Source organism: Pogona vitticeps, chromosome 2 (assembly GCF_051106095.1).
Source record: "Pogona vitticeps strain Pit_001003342236 chromosome 2, PviZW2.1, whole genome shotgun sequence".
Classification (NCBI taxonomy): Eukaryota; Metazoa; Chordata; class Lepidosauria; order Squamata; family Agamidae; genus Pogona; species Pogona vitticeps.
In genome coordinates, this window is record NC_135784.1 from 166,626,499 (window position 1) to 166,642,989 (window position 16,491).

The 16,491-nt window shown below is 44.9% G+C and overlaps 1 protein-coding gene and 1 long non-coding RNA gene across 3 annotated transcripts; one reads left to right on the top strand and one right to left on the bottom strand.

Annotated features, from left to right (window-relative positions):
• Window positions 1-74: 74 nt before the first annotated feature.
• Window positions 75-4,272, bottom strand: LOC140704678 (uncharacterized). Of its 2 annotated transcripts, none has more exons than XR_013541257.1 (4): window positions 4,139-4,272; window positions 3,298-3,462; window positions 881-947; window positions 75-193 (listed from the first exon to the last, which is right to left on the bottom strand). It is a non-coding gene; the product is annotated as an uncharacterized LOC140704678 (long non-coding RNA). The 2 variants fall into 2 exon arrangements; XR_013541256.1 differs by having other exon boundaries at window positions 3,063-3,462.
• Window positions 3,457-15,578, top strand: LOC140704676 (uncharacterized). The gene is made up of 2 exons (XM_072991126.2): window positions 3,457-4,523; window positions 11,475-15,578. Exons 1-2 carry the CDS (start codon window positions 3,893-3,895, stop codon window positions 11,801-11,803), a joined length of 960 nt encoding a protein of 319 aa, XP_072847227.2. The 5' UTR covers window positions 3,457-3,892; the 3' UTR covers window positions 11,804-15,578.
• Window positions 15,579-16,491: the final 913 nt, after the last annotated feature.

Below are 16,491 nucleotides of genomic sequence, written 5' to 3' on the forward strand. Positions count from 1 at the left end.
CACCTATGCTAGCTAAGGACTGGCCTATTCATCTCTGCTTTTATTTACAGAAGGTAGAAGACTTGGACCACAGGTCTGGCTGCTTTTTTATTGATACATTTGCCAACACGTTTCTTCTCCTCACCCTCCTACAGCAATTCAAGGTCCAGGCTGCATTCACATTTCGTCTGTCAGCCCAGGCAGAAAAGAGCTGCTAAAAGAGAGAGACAAAAATCTGTTAAGTATTAATCACGATCTTCCCTTTGCCTCCTAAAATGCACACACACACTTCAGCTTTGCAGGATACAAACATATGGGAAATAGAATACTTCACCACTGCTGGTGAAGGGTACTCGAACCTTAGATCGTTTTGCAAGTTCAGCATCAGTATCCAATAGGTTTTTCAGGGACATTAAAAGGGTCCCCCCAGAAGTTCAGAAACCATCTGTTCCAGTAAGGTATGAATGCTTTCCAATCTAGGTGGTCAGATTTATGAGGACAGTCCCAGGCATTCTCCACATACAGAGAGGGAGAAGCTGAGTAATGTTAATAGCTAAGGAATTAGTAGATGTGGTAGCAATCATTATCATGACTTGCAGAGTTGGAAGGGTCCCTATGGGTCATCAAGTCCATCCCCTGATGAGGAGGCACAGTGTGGGAATTGAATTCCCAACTGCAGCTAGAAATCTAAACCTCTGAGCTATCCAGCACTTCAGCTCCAGAAGAACTGGACCCATACTGCCCAGGTTAAATTGTAACACCCTACTCACTCAACCACACAGTCATCTTTTTTCAGAATCACTGGAAGATGCTGTTATATTATACTAGTAGGGGAGCCTCACGTTGTGTTTACAGCACAAAAGGAGCCCTTTGTGACTTTGGAGACTTTGTGTGTATTCACACCTGCATGTTCAGTTGCGCATTGAAAGCAACATCAAGGAATGATTTACATGTGTGGAACAGCCACTCTGAAATAAAAAAAAAAACAGCACCAAAAGTATCTTATCAAGGTCTTATCAAACCTTTCTGACAGTTTGCTGAGAACCACTGTGATTTGGAACATGCACATGAAAATGAGCCTTGAACAGGGGAATGGGAGCTTGTTGTTGTTGAGTAACAGACCTCATTATTCCTGACTCGTTCAGGTGGGTGGGGCTGATGGAAACTGGAGTTGAGCAACACCCAGCTGGCCATTGGCTCCCCACTCCTGTTTTAATAGGAGGCAGGGAGCATTGTGGGCAAACTGTCTTCAGGCATGGTTTGGTGTTGACTACGCATGTGCTATTTTGATCCAAAGAGCTACGATAATACTCAGATTGCCCCCAATGTTCAATTCTTTTCTCACAAATACGGCTACCCAAAAAGGCTGTCTGCCCATTTGAACTGCACCTGCTCCACAAGGTGAGATATTGATACTCATCCAATGCTGGAGGCCTTCAAGAGAAAATTGGACAACCCTCTTGTCAGATCTGCTTTGATTGGGATTCCTGCCTTGAACTCGATTGCCTTATAGGCCCCTTCCAACTCCACAGTTTTATAACTCTTAGATGTCTCTATGGCAAGACAGAGAGAGGCAGGTCTGGTGGATCATAAAGTCCTAGGACAACGGCACTGATACACTCCCGGAAGAGAGAGCATCTGAACGTAAGAATCTGGGTGAATATTTAAATTCACTGAGATTCAACAAGTGTGGCGGCTTGTTCACACAAGCAAGTACACAGCTTGATTATCTGCTTGGTAATCATGCAAAGAGCCGTCTGCCTGTCTGTGTCTTTTCAAACGTGAAGATTTTTGAAGTTTTATACATAAAGCTGTCACTTGCACCTACTTGTGTGAACATACACTGCTGTTCCCATTTCTCCAGGTGTGCAGACACTTTTTCTTCTCCCTCCACCCCCTATAAGCCTGCCAATCAAAAACCAAAAGCGGTATTTGAATTTGTTTTAAGCATGTGTGCTATATGTTCATCTAATATTAACAAATTGAAATGGATTATTTTAATGTCAATTAACTTGTAACTATCCCTTATTAATAGTAATTTAGATTAATATTCCTTGGAAACGAGAATGGTAGCCTCTGAGAAATGAGCCTGGAATACAGAAGGTAAGAGCACTTTTGACTTTTAAATAATGTTTCTTGGTATATGTTATTATTGTTTTATATGGTTTTATTAAACATTCAGGTGTTGTTGCTGGACAAACGGATAAAGTTAAAAGGGATAGTATTTCTATAAATTTTTGGCTGCTGCTCTCCCTTATTGCTATCCATATACTATTCCCGCATTCCTTCATTCAAGAGACTTCTCAGCTACTCTTCACATCACTCATCATCCTACCACCATCTTTTAGAAGCAGGCATCTAACTTTCTTGCTCTTTCTTTCTCTTACACCCTCACCATTTCTAACCCTTCAGCTCCGGGTTCCACTTCAAAATGCAATCCATCACTCGAACAATCACTTAGAAATATCCCATCAGGTCAACTTTTATGAACTTCTGTCAGTCCAGAATCAAGAACATTACCGCTAGGAGGCAGTTTTTATGGGGCGGGGGGGGGGAGAGAGAGAAGCAATGCTGGCAGTGGAAGAAATGATGCTAATAAACTTCCCTTCACCATTATAATGTGTTTTTTGAAATTTGCTATTCTAAAGCAATCAATTGATTAAAAAATTTCCTTCCTCATTCTCTTTTTTTTCTTTCTTCCTTTTTGCAGAAGGGACTGAGAGTGTATCCCTATTCTCACCCATCCACCATTTTGAGGGCTATCAAAATGTAGATTTTTAGTGAAGATAGTTTTTAACGTTTTACATGTTTTCAATTAATCGATGTATTTTAATCCAGTCCATCGTTTAATTGTTTTTAATGTATCACTGTACTACTGTGTTTTTAATTCTATTCTTTTTAACACTGTGAGTTGCCTTGGTTCTCCCTTATTGGGAGAAAGGCGACCTATAAAACAAACAAACAAACAAACAAACAATATCATAAAGTTTGTGGGCTTCTTGCACTTTCCCTCCTTACCGCCAATTTCTCCTCGTGCTCTTTCCCCCACCCCCAAACAGAGAGAGAGAGAAACAAGCCCGTACATCTATTTTCATTGCAAAAGTAATGGCAAACTTCATCAGCTAAATTAAGATGAAACGGCGTATTATGCCCGGCGACTTCACGGCCCCGAAATGTACTTGGGAGAAGGGAGGGGAGAAGGCGCTGAGATGAAGCGGGAGGGCGACGAGCCGGAGGAAGGAGGGAGAAGAGCCGGCGCTTCAGGAGAAGGGAGTCCGCGCCGAAGCGGCAGCAGAAGTCAAAACGGGACGGGCTCACCTTTGCTTTTCCCCCCGATGGCTCCAGCTGGCTCAAGGGGGGGGGGGTTGGGAGCGGGGCCGGGAGGGGAAAAGGGGGCGGCCGGGTCCCCTACTCGGGGCCCGGGGGTGGCGGGGGGGGGCTCGGTGGCAGGAGGTGCCCGTCTCCCTCGCCCCTCCAGTGGGTCTGCCCAGAGAGAGAGAGAGAGAGACGCCAAGTTACAAATTGCTGCCATTAGCGCGTCAAACAGAGCCCTTGCTCCCTTCGGGGAAGGCCGGCCATTGGCCAAGCGCCGGTCACGGGGCAGCCCCCCCCCTCCGCTCGGGGAGCCGAGGTATCGAATTTCAAGCCGGTCTTCTTCGTCGTCTTCTTCCTCGACGTCTCCCCCTCCCCTCTTTCTCACCCCGCCAGCTGCCCCCCCTTCCCGCTTCCTTGAGATGAAGGAAAGTTTGGGGAGGGGGGAGGAAGTAATGTCCGATTTGACATCTTGGGGAAAGAAAAAAAAGAAACAAAAGCAAACAGGGCCCGGGCCGGGTGTGTGTGTGTGTGTGTGTGATGGGGACGGTGGTGGCGGCGGCGGCGGCGACAGGAGGACCGGCCATCCCTGAAGAGCGGCATGAGCGATCCTCCCGGCCCCGCTTTCCAGAGGGCGTGTGGGGCGGGGGCCCGTGGCCACTGGGCGGGCATCCTCTCCGGGGGGCCGCAAGGGCCGGAGGAGAGGCAGGCCCGCCCGGGCTGGGCGGACGGGGTCCCCGCCTGTCAGGTGGGACGGGATCTCCTGCGGGCCGCCCCCGCCCACCCCGCGCCCCCTCCCCCGGGCCCCTCTCTCCCGCCGCCGCCGCCGCCCCCCCTTCCCCGTTACCCCTTCGCGGGGACCAGTCCGCCTCGGGGTCGGGCCGGCGTTCCTTTCCCTCCCTCCGACCGCCCCGTTCGCAACTCCTTCGGCCCCTTCCCGTCGAGTCCTGGGGAGCCAGCCTTCCACGCCGCCGTCTCTTCTTCCTCCTCCTCCTCCTCGTCCTCCTCCTGCTGCTGCCCAGCCTCGGCCACGCACCCCACGGGTTTCCCCGGGCAGCCCTTCGGGGCTCGGCGGGGGGACCAGCAGCCAAGCTCGGCGGGCCAGGCGGAGCTCCTCCTCGCTCCCCTCGACGGCGCGGGAGGGGAGCCGAGGCCCCTGCCGCCGGAGCTCTGGGCTCCCCGGGAAACTTTTGAGTGGATGAAAGTTCGGAGGCCTCCGCCCCGACGAGCAGGTGAGTTGCGGGGGCGCCCGGCGCCGGCGGCTCCCATTGGACGAGGCGGGCGGCGCGCGCGCCCACCTCGCCGGTGCGCCCAGGTACCCCCCGGAGGAGGTCGTCGGAGGCCATCCATCACGCAGTTACGCCTTGCATCTGTCTCGTTTCTAAGCGGCTCACGCTCGGCAGCCTCGTCCCTTCGTCCTGCTTAGCGCTGCCGGGTCCCCAAAACGGGAAAGCTGCGAACTGGGAGCAACCCCTAAATTAACAAAGAGAGCGCGGGGGGGGCGCTTCGAAACTGCTCTTGTTCTGCTTGAAAACGAGGGGTTTGGGCCCGTGGTTGGACATTAAAACGGGGGGGGGGGAGCTATTTTTTTTTCCAAATAACCAATTCGAAAAAGTGAAGTTGTATTGATTCTGCGTCCTATGCATGGCTTTTCCTCAAATAATCGTTTGGTTGGGCAGTGAAGTTCTGGAAGCATCGCGAACGTTTTATTAAAGTCATTGCTCACGATTACAGTATATAATTCAATACTTCGTCAACACCCCCGCCCCGCGAATGTCTCGGGTTTTTTTCTCTCACACACATACACACCCCTGAGCATGTCCCCGTGTTACAGGTATTAAACGTGTGGGCGGGTGGGGGGGGAAGATAATGTTGTTTCGCTTTATACGGGATGTATCAGAAACTTTGTATAAGTCCTCCAAAGTGGTTTTGGATTCAAATGTGAGTAGTTTTATTGGATCGAATGGGCCCACGAACGACGTGGACATCGAACCGTTCAGACATTAACAGAAATGACTTTTTAAAAAAACTTTTTAGAACCCGTCTTGCAACAAAATTGCCCCAGTAAAAAGGGAGATACCTCTGCTCTATAAAATAACTGGGAAACATTTTAAAGACAATGTTTAGCGAAGGTGACCTTTTGTCGAGGGGATGGCGAGGATTTCCTGCTCGTTTTAAAGGTTTGCCCTGAAATCTCACTGTGATCTCTTCGAAATATGTTTGTGTGTGTGTGTATGTGTGTTTACAAATCGTTGGCAATCTGCCGTTCCTGGATTTTGTTTTGTTTGTTTGTTTGTTGCATTGTGTTTTTGTTGCTTTGTTTTTTGAAACGGGTCGATGAAACTTTCAGGAAAGCAGTTCTGAAACTTTACTGAACTTTTAGGGGAGGGGGGAATTCGGGGCCTCACTCCGAATGTTCCACCCTCTTTATAGCTAACTAGACTCACCTCGGGCTGAAACTTTCTAAAAGTAGGATAGATTAGAGCTTTCGAACAGGGGTATACCTCTTATACAGCCGTTGATCAGAAGAAGGGAGAGGAGACTTTTCTCCTATATTTTTTCCAGGTTAAACGATTCGATGCTCTTTCTGCAGCGATTTTGGCAGGGAGGGAATACAGCGTGTCCCCCCTCCCTCTGAGAAAGGGAAAGTAGAGCCTCGGACTCTTCCAGTTAGGCAGCGTCGCCTTTTTGGGACGCCCAGCCAGAAATCGTGGTTAATCTCTTGAAAGGCTGCCAGATTAAAGGATCATTAACCCAAGTGGACAATGCCCAGACTCATCAAAGCTCTCTCTCTCTCTCTCTCTCACGCACACAAACTCACAATCCGGGAGCGAGTGGGTACTTTGATAAATGATCGTGGTCATCTCTCGATCCCTTGCTCAGTCAATAATACGGGAAGCAATCAAGATCCATTGAAATCTGAGAGAGTCGAATTATCATTTTCAGTGGGATTCTAGTCAGCTGCTTGGGGGTGTATTTGTGTGCAACCTTCTTAATATATTTTAATACATTAATATATATTATACAGTATACACCAGGAGGAAAAATGAGGAATCGCCGTCTTCTTTCCCGAAGTATATTTTTTGTTCCCTTTCCTCTCATATAATTTATTTTCTACTACTTAAAAAATAATAATTAGTACTTCGCTAGTTTAAATTCCCCAACGGAAAAAAAATCGGCTTGTCGCTCCCCTCTTTTTTCTTTTCTTTTCAACAGGAAAAACTGATCTGTTTGCGACGGGTTTCGTTCATTCGGGTCTTAAATGTATTTCTTAATTTGAAATATATTTCCTTCTCTGCTCAAAAGCACAGCGAGAAAAATAAATCGATGGACAATAAAAACAAAAATATTTTTGGAAGCTTTTGGGGGGGGTTAAGCAAGAAAAAGAACTGTTGTGGTTGTGTCCCCCCCCCCTTCCAGGCTTCAGATACAGAAACTGACTTCCTTAATAGAAGACGAATAATTGATGTATTTAAGGAATATCTCTACTCCCGTCTCATCCCTTAATGTGTCGTGGTTATTTGTTTTTAAAGAAGCATCGGTTGCTTTTACGCATTTGTCGGAGACATTTGTGGAAACAGAATTATATTCACTAATAGATCCAAGTCCCACCCAAGAATCCGACAAGTTTGTGGCTGCCATTCGAGTGGCACACTTATTTGGGAATTCATTGGGTTTTTTTTAAATATGAGTAGAGATGAACACGGAAGCTCTCCCGAAGTTTAGGAAGACGGGAGATACGGCTTTTTGCCTGCTTCAGACCTCTGAGATGCCTTTTCTAAACCGGAACTAATGACGGTTCCTCGATCTCTCGACTCCCACGTTCGCAGAACCATCGAGGCTGAAATTACATGTCTTGTCTTGGGATGCAAACCGTTAGCAGAGGCTTGGTGTTCCTTTAAGCAGGAAGACGCCCCGGTTCCAAGGAACCCGGGTTGGTGACATGTCTGTTGAGAAACTCCATACGTGCCTAACCTCTTATTTTAAAAATCAACCTGCTTGACTGTGGAGCGACTTCTCCCATTGCCCTGCGCTGAAAATAAGGAACGAAATGCTACCGGAAAGGAGGGAATAATAATTTAGTAACACATATAGACAGCTTATAGAGCTGAGACTCGATCCGTGGCAACATGGATCCTTGCCTTTGTTTTAATATCATTATTACTAATATACTTAGTTGTTTCCGCACCTGCAAAAAGTGGAACAAGCTACAAAGATAATTTAAAGGGTGGATGGAAACAATCCTGGGGAAAAAAAACCCAATGCAAAAAAAAAAACAAGGGGAAAGACAGAGGCTGTCTTCTGATAGGTTACGTTTTGCAACCATATCCGTTCTTATTTTGGGATAGTATTGTGATTCGAGAAATGTATGCAAAGGGAAGTGGGGAATGGAATTAAAAGATCGGAATTTTGTTTCATTTCTCTGCTCATAAATAAATTCCACAGAGTTCCCAAGCAAACGTGAAACTAGAATGGCAAATGCTGAAGATTGTCCAGTGGACGATTCATTTCAAATGATACATTTCATTTTTAAAATATACTGATTCTTAAATGTCACCCTCTCTCCTGACTCACCACATCTGTCAAAAATTTTACCCCTCTTTCAAGTGGGTTTGTGCTTTCAAATCATAGTTAATTGTCACATTTACTTCTTTGGTCTGCCAAATGTGGGCAGCTCCCGGTTTCCACTGAAATGTGGCTTCCAGCACCCCGTCCCCTGGAGGAGAAGGCAGATGCAATTCAAACAGGACAAAAAGGACCAGATGAAAGATTCAGAAGTGCTGGGGTTGTTGTGGTCAGAGTGGGAGGTCAGTTTTGATTGTGGGGGTGTTGACAGCTCCTGTTTGGGTGGCAAGGTTGATGTGTAGGGAGCAAACCGGGACTAAAACCACCTGATTCGGACAGACAAGCAAACTGTGATTTCCAGAGGAGCTGTGTTGTCCCTCCGCTTTAGCAGAACCAGCAGAGCACCTTGTGGCACCTTGAAGACATCATTATCTTCGTCATTTATGGATTAGAGCCCACTTCGTCAAGTGCAACTACAACAGTGCCTTTGGGACACATTTCTGGTGCCCCTTTGGCTGAAGAGAAGAAGAGCCTCCTTCGCTTACTCCAGACATCACCGCATTATATCCACCGAGTCCCCTTGCTCAGAATTATGTCCAAAGTAACCTGAGCTGAAGGGAAAGGAAATTTGTGGCTCTGTCTCCTACATTTCTAACAGGAGCCTGGCTAATTGTTCATTACAAGATTCCTTTTGGTGTTCATTTTAAAAATTCTGCTATGTTCTTCCAATGGTGCATTTATGTGTCCAAACAACATGCACCCCAAGCTGCCTCTAGTCTGAGCAGAAAGAACAGCTCATCCTGAAATGTTGGGGTCAGATGCCTCATCTGATCAGACCACAGCAGACATGCAAAATGTGACCTAGCCACCTCCCTCTAGGGTGTATCACTTTGTAGTACTTTAACATCCCTTTCCAAGATATTTGAAGGCATGCCGAAGTCATCCTATGAGACATTTCTTTTGAAAAGAGACCCCAAGAAAAAGTTGCACACAGGACAAGAATTCCTCAATGGTTGTAATGGCAATAATTGATGTTGACGACAGAGAGACTGACTTTATTTATTTATTTATTTATTTATTTATTTATTTATTTACTTACTTACTTACTTACTTACTTACTTACTTACTTACTTACTTACTTACTTACTTACTTATGGTTGTATACCACCACCACCCACATTAGTGTTATCACTCTCCAGGTGGTTCACAACACAGAATAAAATCATACAATTAAAAAACACACAAAATGTAATAAATACAATAAAAATGTGATAAAGTACAATGAACCTTGTCACTAGCTAAAACAATGAACCTACCTTTAAATAGAAATGCACAAATTAAAGCCCATTCGAGCATCTCATGTCATTGTTCACCACTAATAGAAGGCAGCTTTATATAATTTGTTCTTAATTGGCTTCCTAAAAACTTAGAGGGATGGTGCCTGGTGAACCTCTGTAGGACGCTTACTCCAAGGGGAAGGGGCCACCAGTTTATGGCCTTTATCTTTTAGGACGTTGTAAACATACAATGTGTTTAAAATACATTTCAAAATAATGTCACAAAAATATGTTGGCAAACATGTTGGCTACAAATCCTAGTGAAAATTAGGCTAAACACAGGGGAATCTGGACTTGCCTCAATCCGTAAAAAGGGCCACAGAAAGAGGAAGAAAGAGAAAGATTGAAACCAGCAGCATTAGTGGAAAAGGCAGCTCTATATCCTAGTCAGTTTCACTTTTAAAAACGTTGATTTTTGGCTTAGGTTTGGCTCACTCCAGCACAGACACCAGTTGACTTCCTAGCTGCAAAGTAATATCATCAACTCTCAGCACAGAACAGATTCTACTGATTCTTCGGAAAACATGGTGCTTCAGATGGTATAGCTTGGTCCCTTATTGTGATGGCTGATTCTCCTATACGAACAAGCAGCTAATTATGGACGCTCTTGTGTGAAGCAGTAGGTTATCCATCTATTCTGTTCTGTTTTATTTTTTAAGGAAAAACAATCGTTTTAGGGCAACCTGTCTAAAAGGTCAACTGTAGCTTCTAGATGCTTCCAGAAGTGGCAATTTACACTCTGCTAGGAAAAAAAGAAAGAGAGAATTCTAGTAAATATCTGGGATGAGGGCAAGAAACAAAGCCTTGGAGGTGGGGGGGGCATATGACCTGCATATTTTCCACATCCGTTTCAGGCTTTGAGAAGGTACAGAAGCCTGACCAAATGTTGAATTTGCAAGGAAAGGGAACAGACGTTGGTTCTGGTAATCTTGTGTGTGTGTGTGTGTGTGTGTGTGTGTGTGTGTGTGTGTGCGTGCGTGCGTGCGTGCGTGCGTGCGTGCGTGCGTGCGTGCATGTGCGTGTGTGTGTGTATGTACTTGCATGGCTGGCCCTATCATAAGGCAGAATGTGGCAGGCACCCAAAGCAGGAGATGCTGGAGGGGTGAGAGGTAGCTGTGAATTTCCAGAGCATACGGCTCTGTGGCCCACATAATCTGTTTTGTACCCCCTAAGCTGTTGTTGTTACATATTATCAAATCACATCCAATTTATGACAGCCCTAACAAGGTTTTCAAGGTAAGCGCAATATTTAAGGAGTGGTTTTATTTATTTATTCATTTATTTATTTATTACCAGTGGTTTTACTAGTGCCAAACCACCGCTGTGTTGTGAATTTTCATGGCTCAGTGAGGATTTGAATGCAAGTCTCCTGAGTCCTTGTCCCTGACTTTATCCACTGAACTGGCTCCTAAACATTTCACAAAGACATTATGTTATCACCAGTGTCGAAATAAGAGTCATCTACCCCTCTGATCCCTTCTGTACTGGGAAGGGAGGAGTAGGTGCCATGCTCCCTTTAGCCAGCCCTGTAGATATTACACACTCAAATACACAGATGTATGGAGACACACAGACACAGACAGAGAATGGGAGATGAATAATGTGAACCAAACCAGATTGTCTGGCTTAGGCTGCCACCTTGCCTGAGGAGAGGAAAATGGCCAAGTATTGTTTGCATAATTTGCATGGGTTTTCCTGATGAGCTCTGGAGGTGACCAGGATGTTTGCCTCTTTCTTCCTGCTTTGAACACCTCCAGTCATGTCCTTAAGACTCAGCCAGTGCAGACCTGCCTGAGTATAAACTGTTTCAGTGATTAGCTACTGTAAAACTTGCAAGCCATCTGCACTGCAGGTTCCTCAGGAGGCATCTGTGAGAGAAGCAAAAGCTATCTACCATCTTAGATTTTTTTTTCTCAATATGAGCCTGGATGTGTTAATACGTGGGGGAGTTGAAAACAGGCTGGATTTTTGATGATTATGATGATGATGATAAAAAAAAGGGGGAACATAAGAATTTGCCTAACACTGATTCAGTCATTTGGTCTCCTTTACTATTTGTTCCGTTTAGCAGCCACTCGCTGAGGTATCTGATGGATTTTTTTAAAAAAATAAATAAATTGGTAGTGCTGCCCAAAGATCTTGTTATTCCTTGAGGGACTCCCATCCAAGAATTCACCAGGCCTGACCCTGCTTAGCACACACAATCAGTGTGTTTATGGTGGTAATATGTGGCCTCGAACTGTATTCTGAGTGATGGTTCCCTCTCTTTTTCATCCTCAGTGAAATCTCATGGTGCTGTATCTACCTCTCCCAGAACCAACTTCACCACCAGGCAGCTGACAGAGTTGGAGAAGGAATTCCACTTCAACAAGTACTTGAGCCGAGCCCGCCGTGTAGAGGTTGCCTCAGCCTTACACCTCAATGAAGTGCAGGTGAAGATCTGGTTCCAGAACCGCAGGATGAAGCAGAAGAAACGAGAGCGGGAGGGCTCTCTCTGGTCACCTGGCGCCGGTTGCAATCAGCTAGGTTCCTCTCCTTCAGAGAAGTCAGACCTTGCATCTACATCACTGTCCCCAGGCAGGAACGTTGGGGCCACCCTTACACTCTGACTGAGAAAGACAGACTCATCAAGACTCACTGTGGTTGTTGTTGTTTTTATAAAAGTCCAGAAGTTCTCAGAAGCAACATCTGAAGGCACATTTCCAGAGAGGGCAGGGGAATCGCTTCCCCTTTCCTCATACCTCAGCTGAGCTCAAGAAAATGGCAAACACCATATTTAGCTATCCCTTGAAAACTGGTATGGGTGAGTCCATGTGTGTGCATCTGTTTTGCTATATTGTTGCAGATTAATGGGAGACCTAAAATATTGGTGTCACTTCCTGTTTGGACAAAATGAAAGGCTTCCTTGTGTTGGGCTGCATCTATGGAAACCCAAGAGTGGCATTAACAAGGGCTTTCCAATACAAAATGTACTGGACATGTGCAAGTCATGCTTGTCAGTTTCCATTGCTCTCTTTCATTTTCTCTTCTCCAATTGTTACTTACCTAATTTAGTTACTAAACACCACAATCAACCTTCTGTATGTCTACTGTGCACAAAGTTCCATGGGAAGGAAGTGGCAGTCCAAGTGGCAGTCCTGCACCTGCAGTTAGAAGCAAGACATATACACTTGGACTGCACATATCTTACTTCTAAGTGTAATCCCTGTTCACTTAACTTTCAGTTTGATTGACCCCCCAATAGACTTCTAGGTAAAAAAAAATGTAAAGAATCACACTGCCAGAAGAGTCCAGGGGGAAACACAATGCAATACTAATCACCATCTAGGTTTGAAGTACCTGGATATCCAGTGTCATCATGTTTCATCTGAACAATGTAATAGTGATGAGGTTCAATGTTGCTAACGAAAAGGGCCTGCTGTGCTCATGCTGTGGCTGTGGGTTTCCAAAGAGGCATCTGGTTGGCCAGTATAGGGACAGGATGTTGGGCAGACCTTGGTCTGAATCCCCCGGGGCTTTCATTATGTCCTGACAGGTGCTGGTGCTTTCACATTTCTAAGAAGAGTTTTTATTAGTTAAATGATGTTTGCTGATAAATCATAGCATCACAATCATAAAATACTTAGGAACCTCTCCAACACACATTCAGGTGACGAACAAAGGTAGATGATAAATGGTGTGATGTGCAATCAAACCATATATCTGCCCTCTCTTAGAGACTAAGCCCTTTGAGATCTAAAGTTAAGGGAAGGATCAGTAGAATTTTGCTGTAATACAACCCATGCATCACAACCCAGGACTGTCCAAAAGCAAAAGACGGTGTCCTAGTTTCCTCAACAGTTACTGATGGCAAGGAAGACATGTCCCCAGGCTCCTGTAACCCATCAGTGTGTTTTTACCCCTCTGTTTGGGAATCAACAGTTCTCAGAGGGGCAACTGTTCCTGTGCTGAAAACCCATTATAGGTGATAGATAGAGACTCCCACACCTAATAAGGGTGACACAGATGCAGGGCCCACAAGGTCATGGGATGATAATATCCCTTGCCACCACTTCCCACACTTCTTGTCTCCCTCTGAACTTAGTGATTGCAATCTTGGGAGTCTGTGGATTTCTCCCACAACAAGAGGTTAGTGCGAGCTATCTCAGTTGCAATGCAAAGTGTTTGGGGGATGTCTTGAGTAGGAAATCAAGGTCCATTAACTTTTTTAAAAAAAAATGTTTCCTGTAGGAATGAACACTGTTAGAACTAGCTGGTTGACATGTATGCTGCTGTTTGCAATTTTGGACTTGGGTTTTGGTGGGGTGGGGTGGGGTGGTTAGGGTTGCCTGGTCAGGTCTGTGCAAGATTTTTCTGCATCTTCCACTTGTGAATTCCTACCCTTAAACAGCGACATGAGAAAAGAAAGCAAAAGAGCCATTCACAACCTGTTTTTAAGCACAACACCCCTAATGATAATTGACCTCTAAATAGCACTGTAGCTCTAACAGCAATTGTTGGCTTAGGGTGGATAAGTATTGCAGCAAAGATGATGAAAAGGTAGTTTTGTGGTTGAGCTCTGGCGTAATTTGCCTTAAAACTGACTAGCAGTATCTTTGTTACATGGTCCAGCCTACTCCCTGGGAAACAGAATGTTGACACCAGAGGTGTTGTTGACTGATCCTTTGTGGAATATCCCAGCAGCTGGCTCACCTGGAGAGAAGGAAGGAAAGTCACACTGCCCTTGAGGTTTCAAGTGTCCAAGTCATTTATTGCTTCAGCCATAAATCATAACACTCTCCAAAAGCACCAAACAATCACATTACAAATATAGCAAGTCTTACAGATGTGCTTTTGAGAGATCATGTCTCTCATTTCTACAGTTTTGTATTGGATAAATGTGTATCCAGTTCACTGCTTTAAAAAAGGAGCAGAAGTTTGAGGAGGGATACGAATGCAATGCGATATTCACTGTCAGGGGCAAAGGGAGAAGAACAGCATGAAGTCCATGATGCTGATTACAGCAGGAGTGGGAAGTTTTCTGGACTGTGGCCTCTATGCTGTGTTCTTATTTTTACTAGAACTCTGAGATTTACCAGCCAAAGCCTGATGCAAAAGGCATGAGCTTACATTTATAGAATTTTAAGCCCGGGAGTTTGCTCTAGGGCTGTAACTAGACCACCTTGAGTGGTCGCGATGACCAGAGACGCGGGGTATAAATTAATTAATTAATTAAATAAAATAAGCTAGGCTGGGGAGGCTACTGTAGCTTTACTCCATGGCAGCTGCATTTAAAGGGTGTTGCAATTTAGAGCTGATTCTACGGGTGAGTGGGAAATAAACTAGAGCATCTCCCAGACTTCTGCACTGTCCTTTATTTTTGAAAGCATAAACTTTCTCATTCTTGTAGGAAGCACCTCAGGGCAGAGCAGGTGGAGATGGTGCCACTTGGGTACCTAAATGGCTAGTTACAGCTCTGATTTGCTTGGAATCACAGAACCAATTGGACGTCACCATCCCTTTCATATAAGAAGCCATTCCTAGTTATCCCTCCCTTCACTTTAGCAATATAATTCAGGGCAGGAGCTTATGATTTTGTGGTTACTGTTGTTATAGATATGAGAGTCAGAAATCTTGGCAATTTATTGCAAAACATCTAGAGAGCTCCTGGTAGATCTAGACATACATTCCTCCCAAGTCTGGAGCAGAACAAACAAACACCAAAGTCGCTCAGTGCAAGGGCTGTGTGAAACACAACAATTCTTGAGAGTGTTACAGCTGACAAAGAGACATTGGTCTTTCTCCCCTTGTGCAGGAGCAAAAAAAGTCTCATGGCAGTTGCCAATTATTTCGATTGTGTATACGTTCTCACTAAGCAGAACATTTGCAAATGCCCATTATATCCTTGCTCCAGAGCCACTAAGGATGCAAAGTTTCAACAAACCATATAGTTCACTGGGAAGAAAATTTCCTAACGCTGACACTCTACAGTTTCCAAGTGCTGGCTTAACTGGACCGAGGATCCTTTTTAGGAGGAGACTGGGGCTCTTTGAATGTAGTGCATAGGTACAGCCACTGAACTATGGTTTCCCTCCACCACTACCTTGACTGGCGTTACTCAGGATTCTTAAGCTCAAGAAAAGAACATGGGGGTCAAGCTTTATGCCATAGACCAGAAATAAACTGATTGCCTTCTAGAAAGGGGAGAAAAAAACCCTTGGCATGCACACAAACTTAAAGAGGATAAAGAAGGTGTTACAAAATATCTACCTCTAATGCGCCCGGACTATCAGAAGAATGATACGGGTTTATTGTCATAATGTCTTTTTATTTGTGTACCTTTGTGTTTGATTCGTGTAAGTGAATGAAGAGGGGATAAAGGAATTAAAATCTTACTTGACTTGTTCTCAGCATTGGTTATTTCCTTACATTTATATCCCATTTCCCCTCCCCCCCCCAACCTCCGCCCCAGAGGAGTTGAGAGCTGTTTAGAGAGAGCTCCTTCCCTTCCAAGAAGCTCAGAGGGCAAAGCTGACTTAGCTTCAGCAACAATGGCATCCTGGGACTACAGACCATTAAAATGCAGAGTGCAGACTGGGAAGAAGATGAATTGTGGGAATCCAAATTGGTTGGTAGTACAACTGGGCCAGGTAGCGAATGATCACAAAGGTTGTAATCCACAAAACATTTACTCTGTAAGTGCTCCCTTGATGTCAAGGAAATTGTTCAAGAGCAAGTGGTTTGCGGTTTGCAGCCATTAGCAGAGTGGGGCTGTTCCCTTGATCTCAGCCAAAGAGGGATGAATGAGGAACAATAGCGGGAAGGGGAAAGGGAGTAACTCCACTTAATCTAGTTCATAATTTTGAAAAAGCTATCACTGGGGTGGAGGGAGGGAATTCTAGAAATATTAAGACCTATTTACTGATCTTCTCAGCAGCGGGATATATCTGCACCAAAGCATCTATTGGGAAACCTAGAGAAACCAACATGTTTCATTTCATGTCTTCATTTCATTTTGGCTGAATATTTATTTACTTTGCTTCTAAGGCACTGGCTTTCTGCAGAAATTATGAGAGAAAGGAGGGGGTGTGCCACTGACATTGAACAGAAGGAGAATGGTGAAAAGGGAAAGGAAGCCAGATTGCAAATACTTTGTATGGGTTTCTCCCTCCCTCATATCTCTTGAATAAACGCTACCCCTGGTACACCAAAAGTAAAAAAGAGTGTGGCCTTGTTGATTTTATCATTAATATTATTCTTCTTTGGAGTGGAGAACATCAATTACTAAGCAAGAAACCCAGAGTTTACATAAGTAAGA

Bases quoted from the DNA above. Each gene is read 5' to 3' on its own strand.
- LOC140704676 (XM_072991126.2), top strand. From the start codon at position 3,893: ATGAGCGATCCTCCCGGCCCCGCTTTCCAGAGGGCGTGTGGGGCGGGG. The intron at 4,524-11,474 runs GTGAGTTGCGGG...TTTCATCCTCAG, and splicing joins GCCTCCGCCCCGACGAGCAG to TGAAATCTCATGGTGCTGTA.